Here is a 21329-nt window from a genome sequence, read left to right on the forward strand (position 1 = left end):
TGTAGCGCAAGCTAGAAAGCATGGTGGTGCTCCACACCCCGCGAAGAATGTCAAGACTTCGACAAGACCATTGAAGCTTCTACACATGGATTTATTTGGACCAATTGACTACATAAGCATTGGTGGTAATAAATACGGTCTTATCATTGTTGATGATTTTTCACGTTTCAATTGGGTATTCTTTTTGCAAGATAAAAGTGAGACCTAGGGAATAGTCAAGAAATTCATTAGCTCAAAATGAATATGAGTTCTAGATCAAGAATGTTAGAAGTGACAATGGTTCGGAGTTCTGAAATACCAATGTTGAAGAATTTCTTAATGAAGAAGGAATCAAGCATGAATTCTTCGCTCCATGCACTCCTCAACAAAATGGTATTGTGGAAAGGAAGAATAGAACTTTGATTGAAGCTGCAAGAACCATGCTTAATGAGTACAAGACCTCGAATAGATTTTGGGCCGAAGCAATCAACACCGCTTATCATGCAATCAATTGTCTCTACCTTCACAACCACTTGGGCAAGACCCTGCATACGAGCTAATCACCGGTAACAAGACTAAGGTGCATTACTTTAGATTTTTTGGAAGTAAGTGTTTCATATTTAACAAAAAAAATCTAAAAGCTCAAAGTTTGCACCAAAGATTGATGAAGGTTTTCTACCTGGTTATGGTACTAACAAACATGGCTATCATGCTTTCAATAAAACCACCAGTTATGGTGAGATCACGGTAGACATAACTTTTGATGAATCCAACGACTCTCAAGTAGAGCAAGTTGATAAAAACCTTGTAGAGGAGGTGGAACCACCAAGTGTATCAATCACTAAAATATTTTGCGCGCGTTGCGTGCCTATCATAACCAAAACTAATAACAGTAAAAAATCAATATACAAAGTATTTGAAAGGAGAAATGGATGCACTGCAGTGTCTTAATAAAAAAACTCTACAGAGTATTTCATGAGACCAATCAGTTAGTCCCTTGTAGCATGGACATTGACTGCATTGCCTCTATGGCCTGTTAGGTTGTGTCTAATCATATATTACAACTACCAACATCACAGCTGGTAGCTTGTAATATTGATCCAAGTAAGCATGCAAAGTACTAAAGTATGGTATGTTCAGGAATAATCTAAAGAGACTTACACAATTTGCAGCTATGAAATTTTAAAAATACATCTAGTCCTTTGATATAGACTCTGAACGGACCAAGTAGAAAGCAAGTGGCTGCATCTGATACACAAAAGGAGCATATCCTTTTCTTACGGTAAGCATCCTTATTTACTTGTTTGTACTGCATGGACAATAACCTTAGTACATAATAGTATTACAATGATCAGACTAAGAGATGCAATTCGTGGATACTTTAATTTTCTACCGAATAGAAAGCTAATGCAAATGAAATTGGACAAATCTTGTTAAATATCTACAAACATGAATGATGCTACTGCAACCAAACATGGTGTATCCTATTCGCGAGGAGGGATAGAACTCGCGAATACTTATCTACCAGACAGAAAGCTGATGTGAATGAAAAGCTGATGTGAATGAAATCGGGAAAATCTAGTGAAACGTATACAAACATGATGCTACTGCAATTAAACATGGTGTATCCCTATTCTTAAGAAATGGAAATAGAGAGCCTTCTATTTCTAAATGCATGGAGAACATAGTCTAAATGAGATCAATTCAATCTTGCCACTTTTTTTAGAGGAGGTCGAGCTTCAATTAGGAGAGAAGGTCAGCGCATCGATGCATCTCACTGCAATACCTGATGCTTTATCAAAATTTTCTAGCTTCGATGCATGCACATTCATGATTCATTGATGCTCCATGGATGAAAGTCTGTTGCAGCCCCATTGTCATACACATGTGTGTGTGAGAGAGAGAGAGAGAGGTAAATAGAGATATATTTATTGCTTATTCTTTATGTGGGTCATACTCGAGCCAACACTAATGTATGCGAGACTTCAACCAAGATGTGAGTGCGACTGATATGACTCAACTTTTCCCCAAACCTTGACATGGGCCGGGCGTGTCCTATGGCTTCTGTTTTCTGCGCTCGCGCCTAGCACTAGCACGCGCTTCGGCCGCATGGACGACGTGGCATTCTGCGGAAGGCTAAGCCAAGGAATGAAATGCGAGCGTGCGAGAGGGAGCTACCAGTCTTTAATTTACCCGATGAGGATGGGCTTAGGTGAAATAAGACCTCGTGAAGTAAGCACCCAAGCTCCGATCGAAGAAAAGCAGCAATGAGCCATCATCATCAACAATATTTGAACCACCAACCTCTCAAGTTCCTCAAAATCAAGGTCAAGTTCATAATGACAATCATGATCATAGCATTGATCAAGGGGAGAGTGCAAGGTGAATAAACTCAAGTTGATGCACCACAAGTTGAAAATGATGATGATGTGGCCTAATTCAACCTCAATCACAAGTGCATCATCTAAGAGTTCATCAAAGCATACAATGGGATCATCCCGTTGACAACATTCTTGGGAATATTCAAAGAGTGGTGTACTCATTCACGTTTTAGCAATTATTTGTGGACATTACTTGTCTCCTTTTTGTGGACATTACTCGTTTGTCTCCTCTTTAGAAACTCTTAAGGTAGAAGAAGCACTTGATGATCCAGATTGGGTAATGGCCATGCAAAAAGAACTGAACAACTTGACAAGAAATGAGGTATGAGAGTTGGTTGAGCGCCCCAAGCAAAATGTGATGGGCACCAAGTGGGTCTTTCGGAACAAACAAGATGAACATGATGCCGTCATAAGAAATAAGGCAAGATTAGTTATACATGGTTCCACCCAAATTGAAGGTTTGGATTTTGGTGAAATCTATGCACCTGTAGCTAGGATTAAGTCAATTCATATATTATTAGCCTATTTTTTAAGTTTGTCTATTCCCCCTCCTACTCTATAAGCATCACCAAGATTCTTTCATTGTTACCGGGGCAGCAGCCGGCTGCCATGGAGGTGCTTGTGCCTTCCCCAGCCTACGTCACATGGTGACCATCGGGGGGGGGGGGGGGGGGGCAGTCGCTCCACCTGGGATTTATCGTCCCTGATCTGGATGAGTATTGTTGTCGTGGTGGTTGTGGTCTATTCAGGCGGCGGACAATGTAAGATTCACTTGCCAACGACACAAGACGGACCAAACAAAAATTTTTGATAGAAACCTTACATGCTTTAGATGTATGCTTAGAATTTAGCCTGTGTGTTGCTACGGACAGAGTTGGTATAAGTATAAGTATCAGATATGTATAATGTCATCTACAGAGGGCTGATTCAACTCGCATACAGCATGGACTAAGGTCCACTTATCAATAACACGAGATAGATCAAATCAAACATTTAGGTGGAAACCTTACTCACTTTAGAAATAGGTATAGATAAGAGATTGAACCAGCCTACCAGGTGAATATATATACATCTAAAGCAAGTAAGGTTCCCACCTAAATTTTTTGCTTAGTTTGCTTAGTGTCATTGAAAGGTGGGTCTTAATCCATCTTGTATTCGAGTTGGATTGCATTTCGCCAATCAAAATCCTAATTGGAATCCAGACAAATCACTCGAAATCATAATCAGAACCCGAACAAATCAATCGTAATTCTAATTGGGTCCCGAATAATCAATGCCTCGCATGAGCACAACACGACCTGTACATGGAATGAAGGAGCATAAAGTTGGTGGAATTACTTTATGGTAGACCTGATCATGGGCCACCCGACCCGATAAACCTGACCCGACCCACCCGAAAAAAAACCCGACCCGACCCGACCAAGTGACGGGTCGGGTACGGGTCGAAATATTTGACCTGAAATTCAAAAAAATCCGATCCAATCCGAAAATTACACACAAAATTACGGGCCAACCCAACCCAACCTGACCACGTCATGGGCCGGGCATGGGCCAATATTTTTTGACCCGAAACCGGAAGTGACCCGACCCGGCAGATGATGATGCCTACTTTATGGAGCATGTTAACGCGCGACGAGTCGTACGGAAGTGCAAGTGTGCGACCGCCTTAAATCATATGCATGGATGAGTACGGAAGCAACATGTTGTATTGTCTGCAAGGAGGGTAATTCATGCAGCAGGCTCGATACAGAAAAAACGTGAGGTGACAGGTGACAAACTGGCAATATTACGATGTTATCATATTTTATTTTATCATGCAGTTTGTTTAAAAAAAATATTTTATCTCGATCTCCATCTTGAATACCGATTGCACCGTTTCTATATGATGAGACGAACAAAACTAGATCCAACTTGCATATATTTTGAAGACGTTTGGACGAGTAGTAACTTATATGTAAATTTGAGTTATGTTATTGAAGAAGTTGCTACAATATATATATATATATATATATATATATATATATATAATAAAGGTTGCCAAAAAATATTTATAAGTTTCCATAAAAAAGTTGCACGGAAACATAATTTTTTATAAACATAAGTTATCATTAGAATATGTCTTATGGCAACACATCAGGTGCAAACCAACCTCTCCGTGCAACCATGCAAACTTCTAATCTGGGCTCTGTGACTCAGATTAGAAGTTTCCACGGTTGCACGAAGTGATTAGTTGGCATCTGATACGTTGCCATGTAATATACATAAGTTGTACACATGAGTTACCACACATATAAAATATAAGTTACTATAAATAAGATCTATTTTACACTTATACATATAACATACATATAAATTGACACAAAACAAAAGTTGTTATGGACTTATTACAGTAAGCTGATCTACACATAAGTTGCTACAGAAAGAGAACAAATCATTATATAAGTTACTATTAGTTCACAAATATCGTGATGAGGACACCACCATGCTGGACACACTCAAGCCGGCCTCATCACTAAGCTACAAGTCGTCGCCAACTTAGACTGCACGTTCGGTTCGGATTCGGCCGACAATCCTGCACTCAAACGGCGATATCTCTCTCATACGGCATCTAAATAAGGTGTTCTCAGATGTGTTGAAAAATTGACGACGAGATACTTCTTTTGGTTCTTGTCCCAGCTCCAGAAGATTCGTGGATCATTCTATGTGTCAACGACAAGGTGCTGTGCCACCTATTTTGGGCGGAGCAGGCTTTTGTATCGTGTCGGGCCTTAAGTCCAAGTTGTGGGCGCCCCCTGGTCGTTCCCAACCCTAGGATATCCCTCTTCTAGTATAAACTTAGTTGCTGCCGCCACTTAAGGTTTGAGTTTTGTTTAGTGCTTATTTTCCATTGAGAAACAATCATCTTCATTGTAACTGTGATGTTGAGTCCTTTTGCTATAAATCAGGGTCATATTCTTGTTCTTCACCACTGTGGCGCTTAGTCCTTTTGTGATCAGAGTTTGAACCCCATCTTGATTTTTGCTTCATACACATCTGCAATTTCAGATTGTGTGTTTACCCATACTTGCTTGTGTTCTTCGATTCGCTGGTAGGAAAAGCCTTCTCGGCGAGGGCAATCAAGTTGTGCTTGATTGATAACCAACAGAGCAGCAGTGTAACGGTTGCAAGATTTCAAATCGTGTCTAATTAGAAGCAGGATCGCCAACGTCGAGTCTCCGCCAATTGAATTTACCATTACCTCTCAGAAGATCGGGCTAGTTTTTACATCATATCGTCAAAATGTATGCAAGTGGAGTCTAGTTTTTATTGGTCTCATCGCGTAAACATAATGTCACAATCGGTTCTCAAAACCGAGGTAATATGAAGAAGATAAACTATTTTTATGGATAAGCATCATTCAATAAGAAACAAGCAAATGCAAGGGAAGGGAGGGAGGATGCGAGGAGCTGGGGGTATGGAGGTGTGGCCACGTACACATCAAGTCTTGATCCGTCATCTAATAAAGAATTACTGTATCGAATAAATGAGAAAACAAGCCAACAACCTGTTGGGCATGCAAGTACGGGAACCGTAGTTGGACGCTCGTGGGCTGCGCCGGGTCGAGCAATGTGGCACGAGCGTGACTGCTCGCATCTTAACATTTTTCTTACTTTATTATGACATTTTTTACTTTCTTGATGATATTATGTAGATTTATGCAAATTTTATATTAAAAACAGTATCGTTTCCTTTTTCTCCGGTACATTTCTCAAGCAAGTGGAAATATGATCCTGCCCTAAAAGAAAAGCAGAAATATTGCCGAGAAAAAGAAACATAAGAGTAACTCCAACAATTTCTCTAATGGATTAGCTAAAAAAAATGAAAAAACTAGAAAAATGGACATCCAACAGCTTAGCCAAACAACTTGGTTATTCATCTTCATAGCCATATCACTCCTCCCGGAAGGCAAAAATGCAAAAGCCAACGATTCGGCATCCTTCCTATTCACGTGGGCCCCACTCCTTCGCCGAGTGCCCCGCCGCCGTGCGCCCCTCTGCGGAGCTCCTGCCGCGTGCCCCTCCGACGAGGCCTCCACCGTGCGCCCCTCCGCACCGCTCAACCCTCCGCAGTACACACCTCCACCAAGCTCGCCGCCGATTCGCGAAGCTCGACGCCGAGCGTGCCGCCGCCGCCTGACCCTCCGCGAAGCTCGACCGCCGCCTACTCCTCGCAGCCGGTCGTGCCCCGCCTGCTCGCCTTCCGGCCGCGCACGCTCGGCTTGTTCGCGGCGCACCCGCTCGCCCTCCGGCCGCTGCGCACCGCCCGCTCGCCGCGCACCCGCTCCTCCCTTCGCCGCCTCCACCCACTCCTCCTTCGGCCGCGCGCCCTTGGCCCACTCGCCCTCCGACCATCGACCTCCGGCCGCGCGTCCTCTAGCCGACCATGGCTGCCCTATCGCCGGGTGGAGAGGAGCCCACGATCGGGATCTCGCCGCCGGGGCGCTACAGCCGTCCCGCTCGTCGTCGCCTCCTCCCGTTGCGGCGTCGAGCTCTCCGTCGGGACCTCGCCGGGGGCGCCTACTCCCCGACATCCGCGGCGGTCGGTATGGGGGAGGGCGCGGCCGGTGGCGGGCTCGGCTCCCGGGCCGGCGGTGAGGGGAGATCCTCCTGCCGCGCGTGCCAGGTTCTCCCGGTAGCCCCCTCCGCGCGCCTCCCAGCGAGCTGAGCAGCGCGGCCGGCGTCCTCCTTGGCGAGGTCCGCCTCCGCAGTAGGCGGTGGGAGGCGTGGCGGTGGCGGCGGGAGGTGCGGGCTGCGCCTGTGACGGGAGGTGAGGCGGCGGTGGTAGGAGGCGCGGGCTGCACCCGCGGCGGTAGGAGTGCGAAGCTGCGGGCAGCGGCGGGAGGCACAGATCAGAGAAGGCAAGGGGAAGGAGAAAGAGAAAAGATAGTGGGACCGCATGTTAGTGTGTGTGGAAGGAAAAAATTGAATAAACAGATAGCTTGTCTGTTGGATTCTAACACAATATAAAGACTCTTGCAAAAAAACACAATACAAAAACTCAATTTTAGCTAAATGAAAATTTAGCTAATGTATTTCGAAGAATCTCTCGGATATGCTCTAAAATGGAAAGGAAGTATGGCGCCAAGTAGTCTCAAACCTCTCGAAAGCACAGAACCCTAGCTTCCCTTTCATCTCCCATCCGAGCTCACTCTGCCACCGCCGGTCCGCCGCTAGGCGCTAGTTCGATTCCCACATCCATGGTGCTCGGCCTGTATCTCTTCGCCGATATCGCCGCCGACGGCGCTCCCCGCCTCGACGCGGCCGCCGGGGAGGAGCTCGTCCGCGTCCAGCGCGCCTCTGCGCTCGCCCTTGGCTCCCGCGCGCCGGAGCCACCCGGGACCCTATTCCTCACAACCAGGAGAGTGATCTGGGTCGGTGAGGGTGGCATGGGCTACGCCGTGGACTTCATCGCCGTCTCGCTCCACGCCGTGTCGCGCGACCCTGAGGCGTACCCATCCCCCTGCATCTACACGCAGGTTAATTTCTCGACCTCCTTGTTAGTTGGTTTCTGATTTGAGCGCTAGTTTGGCTCATGTCTGTTAAGGAAGGTAGATTCCTTGTATTGAAGAAAAGTATAGTAGTTTTGTTAGTATTTTCTATATGGATAATGGGAATGCAAGCTTCAGTTGGGTTTATTGCGCATCTGACTCATTTGAGAGAGATGCTAGCCATGGGCTGGTTAAAAATAAATTCAATTGAGGCAAATATGGAGTTCATAGCTTCAAGATGGCAAAAGTAAATTAAGGTGATATTCACACTATGAGATTTAAAATACTGATCTAAGTTAGTGGGTAGCATGCATATTGGAATCATCTGAGTGGGGATAAGTGTGGATGTGATGCTCTTTGTCTACTAGCTTATCCTACATCAGAAATCATTAGTACTTAATTGAAACATCTTCTTGGCAGTTACAGTTGATTGATGACTGATTGGTGAGCACAATTGCTTCAGTCCTGATTTGGTGTTGTTGTTCAGTATGGTTGATAGATGTAATGTTTAGTTTCATTTGTTTCAGTATGGTTGATTTGATGTAATGTTTAGCATGCAGATTGGAATCATGCTTCAGTCCTGATTACCGGTTTCTGGTACTGTCTATCTGTATCAAATGTCTGAGTTTGTTAGTTGTTTCATTCTTTTGGCAAGATTTAAGAAGTATTACCAGGCATATTGTTTGGCATTATATTCAATAAGAATGATATAAAATTTAATCTTCCTATGTAAATGTGTTGGTGTGGGTGTTTGCAACTATTTTTCATCTTAACCACATCTAATTTTGTAGATTAGGCATATTGGCCTAGGTTATTTGCAGCATAAACAAATGTGCTTGATATTTTCTAAAATGCCCCATTATCTAGTATAGTTGTTGTGACAATTATTGTTTGTTCTAAATCCTGTCACACCTACAAGGAAACAATATTTTTCTGTGCTCCTATCGGCAGTTCAATAGACAACTCTATGCACTATCATTTTATAATTGTACATTTTTTTTGTATACTGCCCATGTTATAATTTTTGCAAGGACAATTGATTAAGAAAACAACAACAACAATAACAAGGCCTTTTGTCCCAAGCGAGTTGGGGTATGCTAGAGATGAAACCCAAAAGACACAAAGGTCATGGTTCAGGCACGTTGATAGCTAGTCTCTAAGCGCTCCTATCCAAAGCTAGCTCCTCAGAGATATTCCAATCTTTAAGGTCTCTCTTAACTGACTCGTCCCAAGTCAGCTTAGCTCTACCTCTATCCCTCTTTACTTTATCAACACGCTTTAGCACCCCACTACGCACCGGCGTCTCCGGAGGCCTCCGTTGGACATGTCTAAACCATCTCAACCGATGTTGGATAACTTTCTTCTCAATTGGTGCCACCCCTATCCTTTCCCGAATAGTTTCGTTCCGGACTCTATCCCTCCTTGTGTGCCCGCAAAACCACGGTAACATCCGCATCTCTGCTACACTCAGTTGCTGGACATGTCGCCTTTTTGTAGGCCAACATTCAGCACCGTATAACATCGCCGGGCGAATCGCTGTCCTATAGAACTTACCTTTTAGCTTTTGTGGCACCCTCCTGTCACAGAGGACACCAGAAGCTTGACGCCATTTCAACCAACCAGCTGAGATTCTATGCCTAATATCTTCATCAATGTCGCCATCCTTTTGTAGCATCGAACCTAAATACCGAAAAGTGTCCTTATGGGCCACCACTTGCCCATCGAGACTAACGTCACCACCCTCATGCCTAGATGCGCTGAAATCGCACATCATGTACTCGGTCTTGGTCCTACTAAGTCTGAACCCTTTTGACTCTAACGTGCGTCTCCACAACTCTAATTTCCTATTTACCCCTGCTCTACTCTCATCCACTAGCACCACATCATCAGCAAAGAGCATACACCAAGGGATATCACCTTGTATGTCTCTTGTGACCTCATCCATCACCAAAGCAAATAAATAAGGGCTCAATGCCGACCCCTGATGAAGAAAGCTTTGTGAAATTTGTATCTGTCATCCTTATATTGCATGAGTTTCTCTTTACATGTTAGAAACTAGTGCAGCCTCTCTACCATGACATTTTTTTTTGAAATAAGGACTTTGCTTTCTCTGTAGACAAATTCAGTAATGTTGATGTAAAAATTCTGATTAACATCACTGTCAAACATAAGTAATATTTGATGGGGATGCAACGAGAACAAAGCCTTTTTAGCCCAAGCAAGTTGGGGTAGGCTAGAGATAAGAAACCCACAAGAGTCTGTGAGTGGCTCTTGCTGGATTCATATCTAGCCTACCCAATGGCGAATCGCCGAAGCTACAGCTTGCCACTGGGGTCAGCCGACCTGGCGACTTCTGGCTAAGTCCAGGTGCATCCTTTCTCATTGCAGCTTTGATCCTGTTGGACAACCAATGTTGACCCAGCCAATCCAATCGTCAGAAGCTCAGTCTTTTGTTTTCCAATTTGCTGTAGCCCAAATAGAATCAGAGAAAGGAGAGAGATCCAATAACATGTGCCCATTTTAACACAACCAGCCTATGAGCCTACCACACTTCACCTAGATCCTCTAGAAAAAGGAGATAGGCTCAACCAGCAGCCCACACGCCTACACAGGCCAATAAGTTTCTGAGTTCTGACCGCTCCTCAAACCACTGCCCCCCCCCTGCCCCCTCCTTCCTCATCCTCATCCTCATCACCTGTGCATGCAAGCGGCAAGACACTCAGCGCCTCAACCCAAACTCACAATTCAATTTCTTGTTAAAGTTTATGACAATTAGTTCAAAAATCACAATTATCCATCCACTAGTGAGAGTGCACACCTGGTCCCTTACCTGAACAACCCATCTCAGGTTTGGATCTCTTCAGTTATGAGGGCATGACATGCTGTTTTAATTCTATCCTTCTAGGCAGAACGTTGCAAGAAACTAGTATTGATATTTTATGGTTATGCTTATTTGAAATGTACTTTATAATTTAAGTATGTCAAGTGGTTTAATACTCTCCGTCTAAGAGCATAGCTAGCTTTAGCATTCAATTTTGTCCTCCCACTATTTTTGAGCTGACGTTAGTTTCAGCCTTTGTTCAGTCCAAAAGAGCCCTTACAACAGGTTCCCCAAACAACACTCCTCTATCTGCACTAATGAATTGCTGCGTAATTAGCACTTCATTTTGTTTTTTTAATCGCACACATGCCAGCAAACTTGGTGGCAATGCTGGCTACCAGAGATGCATGCAAACAAATATGGCAGGCATACAGGCCCACTATGGGCACCAGTGTCACATACCTTCTGTAGCAGAACATGTTCCTAAAGGTCAATAATCTTAATTTTTTCCCTTAGTCTCCCTAGAAAAAGAAAATGCCTAAATCTAGCTATTAGATTGATATTGTTGTATATGTCTTGTATTGTGCCTACTTGTACTCCAAGCCATACGGCAATATATATATGAAAGGTCACCCCCTCCAAGGGCGTGAGCTGTTTGCCTATCTCTCTACATGGTATCACAGACCGGGCGCTCCCTCCCTGTGCCCTAGCTGTGCGCCTCCCCACCCCCCTCTTCCGCTGCCCTAGCCTCCGTCGATCGGGATCCCCCATCGGCGCCTCCCCTCATCACGCCTTCCCTATAGGCGTGAAACCCTCCCCTCTGCGCCCTCTCCCAGGCTGTAGAACCTCTCCCCAGAAGATCCCATCTGCTCCAGTCGGTGCCTCCCCTCCATGGCGACCAGCAGTACCCTGTCCTCCACCACCAGCGCCTCCTTGGCAAGTTTAGGTGGTTCGGCGCCTCTCCCTAGTGATGCTCTCTTCGCCAACCCCTACGTCACCGTCAACGTCAAGGCCCATGTTCCCATGACCCTCGAGCTGTAGCGCTCCAACTACTCCAAGTGGTCGTCCTTCCATGCGATGTGCGGCAAGTTTGGCTTGATGCGGCACATCGACGGCACCCTCCCTCCTTCCTCCACTGATCCACTTCGGTCGGCGTGGGAACAGATGGACTGCTGCGTTCGTAGTTGGATCTACGGCTCTGTCTCCGAAGCCGTCCTCGACTTCACCATGGGCGACGATGATCAGATTGCTCTCGCCCTTTGGGTGGCGATCTCCAAGAACTTCCAGTCCAACAAGGCGCCGCGAGCGATCTACCTGAGTCACGCCTTTCACTCTATGACTCAGGGAGACCGCTCCATCTCTGACTACGGTCAGGAGATGAAGAAGGCTGCAGATGCCCTTCGGGATGTCGACGAGCCTGTCTCGGAGTCCACCCTCGTCCTCAATTTGCTCCGAGGGCTCAATCATCGATTCGTCAACACCGCGGACTATATCGCCGGCATGAACCTCGACTTCGCCGGCGCCCTCGACCAACTCGCCCTCAAGGAGCTGCGCCTCGCCAACGCCAACCAGGTGGCTGCGTCCACTGGCCTCATCGCCAACAGCGCCTCCTACGGTTCTTCGACCTGCCGCCCCTCCACATCGGCGCCCCTGCAGCAAACTGGCAGCTAGCAGAACCAATCTGGCGGCCAGTAGTAGCAGCAGCGTCGCCGCAAGGGCAAGAGCAAGGCCGGCGTCGGCAGACAGCAGCAGCACTGAGGTCCTGTCCCTGCTGGCCCGTGGGTCTGCTTCAACCCTTGGGCGCAGCAGCAGGGAAACCAGGGCAGCCGCGGCTTCCAGGGAGGCGCGCAGGGCTGGCCAGGCGCTGGCGGTGGCCAGTGGCGTGGACAGGGCCTCCTTGGGTCCTGCGCCCCAGGCCCATGCCGCCTACAGCCCCTACACCACCTACGCTCCACTGCAAGTCTCCTCGCCATCACCATCATGGGATCAGCCAGGCCTGGTGGCTGCCTTGCAGCAGCTCTCGCCGCAGGGCAACTAATGGGCGATGGACAGTGGCGCTTCGACACACATGCATAATTCAGAGGGTATACTCCTTTCTCGCTCTCCAGCTGCTCCTTCAAATATAGTAGGCAATGGTGCACATATCCCTGTCACGTCTCGCGGTTCATCCACTTTAGCAATCACTTCGTCTAATTTCACTTTGAACAACATACTTATCGTTCCCTCCATTGTTCATAACCTGCTTTCTGTTCGCCAATTTACTCGCGATAATAGTTGTTCAGTCGAGTTTGACGCCTTTGGTTTCTCTGTCAAGGATGCGTGATTCTTCGCTGCAATAGTGCTGGCGACCTCTACACCATATCTCTTGTCACCCCAGCCACTGCCCAAGCCCTAGTTGCAGCTTCTTTGTCCCTGTGGCACCGTCGCCTTGGTCATCCTTCTCCAGCAGCCATTACTAGTCTTCGGAAGCGTAGTTTAATTTCATGTAATAAATCAGATCGCTCTCTTCATCATGCTTGTCAGCTTGGCAAACATGTGCGTCTGCCCTTTAGTGCATCTACCTCAAAAACTACTACTCCTTTTGAGTTTATTCATTGTTACGGTTGGACCTCTCTAGTGGCTAGTATTTCTGGTTGTTCTTATTACCTGGCTGTCTTGGGTGATTTTATGCACTTTTGCTGGACTTTTCCCCTCAAGCACAAGTCCAAGGTTCATCAGCACATAGTTGACTTTATTAGCTATGCTCGCACTCAGTTCGGCCTTCCTGTAAAATCCATTCAGGCGGATAATGGGGCTGAATTTGTCAATCGCGCCATGCACTCCTCGCTAGCTGCGGATGGCATAGTCCTTCGCCTCTCGTGCCCCTACACCTCTCCCCAAAATGGCAATGCCGAATGTCTGCTTCGTACTCTTAACAACTGTGTGCGCACCCTCATCCAAGCATCCATGCCTTCATCCTACTGGGCCGAGGCCCTTGGAGCTGCGACTTACCTCCTAAATCGACGCCCTTCATCTTCCGTTGGTCACGAGGTCCCCTACACACGCCTCTTTCAGACGCCTCCCTCCTACGTGCACTTGCGTGTCTTCGGGTGCCTTTGCTACCCGAATCTCCATGCAACCTCCAAGCATAAGCTTGCTCCTCGCTCGGCTGCCTGCGTTTTCTTGGGATATCCCTCGTCTCATAAAGGGTACCGTTGTCTCGACCTCTCTTCGCATAAGATCATCATCTCTCGTCACGTTATTTTCGATGAGACCAGTTTTCCTTTTGCTAGAGAGCCTATCGTTACCACTAGTTCCTTTGATTTCTTGCTTGACGACGACTCAGATAGTGTGCCTTGTCTTACTAACCCTGCAGCTGGTGGCGATGTTCCTTCTGCGGCCGCTGTCCTCCATAGACGTCGAGCGACCACTCCCTACATCTGGTGGGCGTGATCCCGTGCCCTCACTAGAACCGTCGGCTTCTCCTAGTCCGGGCATGTGTGGTCTCGTGCCCCCACCGAGATTCGCCCGTGCAGCAGCTTCTACTCAAGTCGTCAATCCTCCTGGACGATTTGGACGGGTCTACAGCCGTCGGCCTGCACCTATTCAGCCTGATCCGGGTCGGTTTGGTCAGGTCTACACGCGCAGCTTCCTAGATCCACCTGCCGGGCGCCAGTATTATGGCCCTCTTTCCGTGAGGCGATTTGGCAGGTCTAGTGGTTCTGTTCAGGATCTTCGGCCTCCTGCTCCGCCTCCACGGCCAATGAGCGGTTCACCTCCGCCTCCTACACTTCGCCGCATCACCCACCTTTAGACCGGTACCATTCAGCCTGTCAGTTACAAGAATTTGTCTGCTGAACACTCTGTTGCTTCTCCAGTTCCAGCCAAATATCACAGTGCTCTTGCTGATCCTAATTGGCGGGCAGCCATGGCAGATGAGTTTCAAGCACTGACCGATAATGGTACTTGGCGCCTTATTCCTCGGCCTCCTGGTGCTAATGTGGTGACAGGGAAGTGGATTTATAAGCATAAGTTTCATTCAGATGGTTCTCTTGCACGTCAAAAGGCTCGATGGGTTGTTTGTGGTTTCTCACAGCAGCATGGTATTGATTATGATGAGACTTTCAGTTCGGTTGTCAAACCGGCCACTATTAGGACTGTTTTGAGCATTGCTGCTTCTCGCCACTGGCCGATTCGTCAGCTTGATGTCAAGAATGCCTTCCTCCATGGAAATCTTGATGAGACAGTTTACTGCCAACAGCTTCCTGGGTTTGTCGATCCCTCTCATCCAGATTATGTCTGTCTTCTGCAAAAGTTGCTATATGGTTTGAAACAGGCTCCTCGTGCATGGCACCATCGGTTTGCTACTTTCATTAGAAATTTGGGATTTGTTCCTTCAGTCTCAGATACATCCTTGTTTGTCTACAAATCTGGATCCAGTACTGCCTATCTGCTCCTTTATGTTGATGATATTGTTCTCACTGCTTCATCGACAAAGCTGCTTCAAACTATTATTGGTCGTCTTCATTCGGAGTTTGCTATGATTGATCTGGGGGATCTTCATCACTTCCTTGGGATTTCTTCCACGCGATCCTTGGATGGCCTGTTTCTATCTCAGTGTCAGTATGCTATGGATTTGCTTCAGCACGCCGGTATGAGCGAATGCCACTCTACCTCGATGCCTGTTGATAGCAAGTCTAAGCTATCAGCCGTGGATCCTTACTGAGTACAGAAGCATTGCGGGTGCCTTGCAGTATCTTACTCTGACTCGACTTGATCTAGCCTATGCTGTTTAGCAAGTCTGTCTGTTCATGCATGATCCTTGAGAGCCACATCTTGCGCTTGTCAAGCGTATTCTGCGCTATGTGAAGGGTACGTTGTCGTCTGGACTTCACATTGGCACTGGTTGTGTGGATTCTCTCACCGCATATTCAGATGCAGACTGGGCTGGCTGTCCTCCAGACGTTCTACCTCTGGCTATTGTGTATACCTTGGTGACAATCTTGTGTCTTGGTCGTCCAAACGCCAGACCACCGTCTCTCGCTCTAGTGCTGAAGCTGAGTACAGAGCTGTTGCACATGCTGTGGCAGAATGTTGTTGGCTGCGCCAGTTGCTTCAGGAGCTTCAGGTGCCACTCTCTAGTGCTACCATTATCTATTGTGATGATGTTAGTGCAGTTTACATGACAACGAATCCTGTCCATCACAATCGCACCAAACATATTGAGATTGATATCCACTTTGTTCGTGAGAAGGTGGCCTTGGGACAGATTCGAGTGCTGCATGCACCCTCCTCTCTTTAGTATGCTGATATTATGACCAAGGGTCTCCCTGTACAATTATTTACTGATTTTAGGGACAGTCTTGGTGTCCGCTTAGCTCCCTCTGCGACTGCGGGCGGGTATTAGATAGATATTGCTGTATATGTCTTGTATTGTGCTTACTTGTACTCCAAGCCATACGACAATATATATATGAAAGGTCACCCTCCCTCCAAGAGCGCGAGGTGTTTGCTTATCTCTCTACACTAGCGACATTCTAAATGAGTAACTTTTAGCGACTTTAGTAAGACAACATTTCATTCGTTACATGTTTCTATATTTGCTGACACCGGGGACCAATTTTTGTGGCTTCGCCCCTGATCTACCCAACTTTCTGGGATGAAGGGCTCTGTTGTTTCCCCATCAAGCATCACTAATCTGCATATCCTGTGAATCTATTTACAGTCTCTGATTCACAGGAGATAATTTCCATCATGTTCTTGTACTAACATTTTGTCTTGGACTTTGCAGATTGAGACAGAAGCTGGCTCCGATGAGGAGTTTGATGAATCAGATTCTGAAGTAAATGGAGAAATAGAGCTCTCAAAAGTCAATGAGATGCGCATCATACCATCGGATCCTGGTCAATGTATCCTTTTTGTGTTAGAGTGTCTAATCAAGGTGTTTGTTTCTTTTAGGACAATGTCTTTTATGTCCGATGCTCCTATATTGGTTTTCATAGTTGCTGCATTTTTTTTTGCTGAGAATTATATGTATTCATTTTCGTTTATGTACAACAACAACATAGTCTTTTATCCCAAGCGAGTTGGGGTAGGCTAGAGACGAAACCCACAAGACACAACAACTATTTTTCATCTTAACCGCATCTAATTTTGTAGATTAGGCATATTGGCCTAGGTTATTTGCAGCATAAACAAATGTGCTTGATATTTTCTAAAATGCCCCATTATCTAGTATAGTTGTTGTGACAATTATTGTTTGTTCTAAATCCTGTCACACCTACAAGGAAACAATATTTTTCTGTGCTCCTATCGGCAGTTCAATAGACAACTCTATGCACTATCATTTTATAATTGTACATTTTTTTGTATACTGTCCATGTTATAATTTTTGCAAGGACAATTGATTAAGAAAACAACAACAACAACAAAGCCTTTTGTCCCAAGTGAGTTGGGGTAGGCTAGAGATGAAACCCAAAAGACACAAAGGTCATGGTTCAGGCACGTTGATAGCTAGTTTCCAAGCGCTCCTATCCAAAACTACATCCTCAGAGATATTCCAATCTTTAAGGCCTCTCTTAACCGACTCGTCCCAAGTCAGTTTAGGTCTATCTTTATCCCTCTTTACCTTATTGACACGCTTAAACACCCTACTACGCACCGGCGCCTCCGGAGGTCTCCGTTGGACATGTCCAAACTATCTTAAACCCTAAAAGACACAAAGGTCATATGTTGGGTAAGTTTCTTCTCAATTGGTGCCACCCCTACTCTTTCCTGAATAACTTCGTTCTGGACTCTATCCCTCCTTGTGTTCCCGCAAAACCACCGCAACATCCGCATCTCTGCTACACTCAGTTGCTGGACGAAGACTCGCTCACCCACCGCATTCAATGCGGGTGGTTGAGGCGTGCTCTGCCGCCGCGGTACGCGGGGCAGGTTTTGTCAGGCCTCACTGTAGACCGCATATTACCGAGGGACACAGTGCAGCCGCATGCACCGCATCCGCGCAGAGCCCGTCTGCCGCATTAAATAGATACGACGGCCCGGCACCCTTTAATCATACCGCATACGCCGCAAGCTACACGGTCCGTTCAGCTACGCGGCAGGCTACGGCAAGCTACGCCGCAGGCTACGCCCTGGCGCCGTTTCGACAAAACAGGGCATGACTATGCCAGACGGAAGATTCCCACGGGCAAAGCAAGGAAATCTAGGAATAAGGTCTCCGTCGCCTGCAACGCCATAATGTCTGTACAGTATGTTATTTTATACTACGTCGCTGGGCCCATCTGTCGGGGACCCAACGGCTATGTACACTCCTCCCTTGAGATATAAAAGGGTAGAGTACGTGAAGCCAAGAAAAGGCGAAGCCAGACACAACACAAACTCGGATTCACTCCGAATAATCCCGTTTTCAACCTCTTGAGAGCACAAGCAATACAACACACAGTGGACGTAGGGTATTACGCTCCGGCGGCCCGAACCACTCTAAACCTGCTGTGTTCATCGTGTTCTTGCATCTAGATTGGACTAATCCTAGCTACCCCCGAGTACTCACCCTCTGGGTTTAGGCGGGTGCACTACGCCACCTGGCTGTGGGTTTGCACACCACGACATTTGGCGCGCCAGGTAGGGGAGCTTTAACTAGTTTTAGTTCATCTCTTGTTCATCTCCATGGTTCGGGTGGTTGAGCACTCTCCACACCTCAATGGGGATACCATCAGGGCCCATCGCTTTACCGCCCTTCAGCCTCTTCAAAGCCTCCCCGATCTCTACCTCCTGAAATCTCCTCACAAAGTGTCTGTTGGTATCGTCAAAAGAGTCATCTAGCTCAAAGGTAGTGCCCTCATTCTCCCCGTTAAACAGCTTGTCGAAGTACTCTCGCCATCTGCTCTTGATCTCGTCATCCTTCACTCTGTTGATCAGTTCCATCCTTGATGCATTTGATTTGGTTGATGTCCCGTGTCTTCCGCTCGCGGATTCTAGCCATCCTATAAATGTCATTCTCCCCTTCATTCGTGCCTAGTCGCTGATACAGGTTATCATACGCCTTACCTTTTGCTACACTCACAGCTCGCTTTGCAGCCCTTTTCGCTAATTTATAGCCCTCGATGTTGGCTGCACTCTTGTCAACTCTTGTCAATGTGGAGGCGCTTGAAACATTCCTTCTTCTCCTTAATAGCCCTTTACACATCGTCATTCCACCACCAGGTGTCTTTCCTTTCCTGTTTGCCTCCCCTACTCACGCCAAGTACCTCTAAGGCAACCTTCTGGACACATGTCATCATTTTCGTTTATGTATTATTCACATAAGTTTTTGTGCATTCTTGTCAAGTTGTCATTGTAATTACTAGTGCTTGAGGTTTACCTTCTTAAAGAATACCTAATTAGGTTATATTTGTTGTTGTGCTGTAAATGCTTTGTTCAACTTGACAGAGGGATTCTATCCTGCAATGGTAATGAATTCGGTTCAATCATGTTTATATGATTCATTTACAAATATATATTGGTTGGCATCAACAGTCTGTGAGGAATGAACATATTTGCCTAATCTAGGAAGGTCATATTAATTTTCCCTATTGATGCCTACCATGAGTAGTTCCAAGTACTCAGTAAAATGCCATATATAAAATATCAGTGTACTGTATCTTAGTAACGAATGAGCATTAGGCAACTTTTGTCAGTGCCAGTTTTACCATGCGAACTACTATGGTCGTTGGTGCAGATATTTATTTGCATTTCGACCTGAATGATTATTCGTATTGGCAACTATGTCAATAAAATGACTTCTGTATAATTTCGTGATCATTCTATGTTGTCTAAATGTCTTGGATCCTTGACATACTTTTCAGTGGACAGACTCTTTGAAGCGTTCTCCCATTGTGCTGAGTTGAACCCTGATCCTAATGCTGGTACATTTTGTATGCCTTTGGGAATAGATGACTATATTCATCGACGATGGTGCACAGGCACCACCCTAGAAAAGTTTTCACTAGTAATCAGCTAAGTTTGACCACTTTAAATAGCTAGTAATGGTAAAGATATAAATGTGTGCACTACCATATATTTCCATCTAGCTTTGCCTCTGTTTGAAAATGTGCTCTTTTCATGTTTTTTTTTCAATTGTCAGCGGGTGATGAAGAGAATGGCTGGGTTCATGGTGATGAAGGTGATGAAGATATGACAGATGGTAAACATTCTTTCTGCATTTCTGCTGCAGGTTTTCTGCCAAATCTTGAGCATAACATTTATGTATTTTTTCTGGCATTCAGGAAGCGATGCAGAGTTTTCAGATGTCAACCCAATAGGTCAAACTGATGACCACAACATTACTCATGTTGTAGTTGAGGTAAGTATTGTTTTTAAATACTGTTGGACTTTCCGTTCCTCCTTTTCATGATTAGCTTCAATATGCAATATAATTCTTCATTCGGTGGAGATCTTCGTTCGGTGGAGATAGCAGTTTTGTTTAATCTTTTCTTTTATGAGACAGCACTTCTGTTTAGACTGAGTTGTAATTTCTTTTTTGATGTGGCAACATTAACTAGTCTTTATCTTCCTCTTTGTGACCTATGTCGTTCTTATAAATTTTCCAGCCTTTAATTTGTTTAATGTTTCTTTAGCCTTTGCATTTTCTGCTACCTTATATAGCTTGGGGTTACTGTGACAGAACTGGAGAACAATTTAGCTGTGATATGGTATAGAAAGTTGTGGCACCATTTAACTCAATCACGATCCTATAACCAAAATCGAGTACCCTGGAGGATTTGTTAATTCAACCAGAGCACATCATGTCAAGCCATTTGCAAGTCATGTTTACTGCCATGAAACATGTGAAGGAATATGCCATCCATGAATTTGACCTAAATAATTATCCTAACTGTCAGTTAACTTTTGAAGTTGAAAAACAGACTACAAATTCACACTACTTGATCCGTTAAATCCAGATCCATCTTTCTTTTATTACCCTATATTTGACACGTTCACACAAATGATTTTTGATCTCTATACGTGCAGCTCCAGATAGACGACCAACGTTTTCAGGATGCAGAGGAAGCAGACGAGGAGAGCCACAGAAACGGGCACTAGAAATCATCTTATTACCTCTCAAGGGAACCATGTAATTGGTTCATTGTACATCACCTTCCCCCTGATGCAGCATGGCATGCCATATAGACTTCACTTCTTTTTTACCATTCTCTTTTCCTGATGCGGTGAAATCTTGTGGGCCACCTTGTAAACATGCATCAATGGCAACATATTTGTGAAAAGGTCTTGCTACTGGTCAAGAAACATTTTAGTCGTAGTCTTTGAAGGGCATGCTGAAGGAGATATATAATGGAGACGAAAGAGCTACTCTTGTTTGTTGTACGTGTGGTGTTCCGCAGTACATGCATGATCATCTAGTAACACGGACGATGTTAGAAGTACTATGGTTGATGTGAAATGGGACGCGCAAGATTGTTTATATTGTTAAGCAGCCATTGTTTTGTGTCGTTGACTCATTGTGTCTGAAAATTGTGGTAAGTTTTCTATTGGAGTGTAAATAAACAAAAGCCAATAATAAAAGCTTTTACATATTCTAGGATAATTGTAAGGTGCATGTAGGGCTATGTTGTTGTTGATGTAGGGCTATGTTCAACGG

The 21329-nt window shown here is 45.6% G+C and overlaps 1 protein-coding gene across 1 annotated transcript; it reads left to right on the plus strand.

The window, feature by feature from the left end:
• The first annotated feature begins 7428 nt into the window (after positions 1 to 7428).
• LOC120690688 (chloride conductance regulatory protein ICln-like) lies at positions 7429 to 21176 on the plus strand. The gene is made up of 6 exons (XM_039973433.1): positions 7429 to 7875; positions 16479 to 16596; positions 19537 to 19596; positions 19815 to 19874; positions 19957 to 20033; positions 20702 to 21176. The coding sequence occupies exons 1-6, from the start codon at positions 7597 to 7599 to the stop codon at positions 20771 to 20773; spliced, it is 666 nt and encodes a 221-aa protein (XP_039829367.1). The 5' UTR covers positions 7429 to 7596; the 3' UTR covers positions 20774 to 21176.
• Positions 21177 to 21329: the final 153 nt, after the last annotated feature.

The sequence above is a fragment of the Panicum virgatum genome, chromosome 9N, assembly GCF_016808335.1.
Source record: "Panicum virgatum strain AP13 chromosome 9N, P.virgatum_v5, whole genome shotgun sequence".
Classification (NCBI taxonomy): domain Eukaryota; kingdom Viridiplantae; phylum Streptophyta; class Magnoliopsida; order Poales; family Poaceae; genus Panicum; species Panicum virgatum.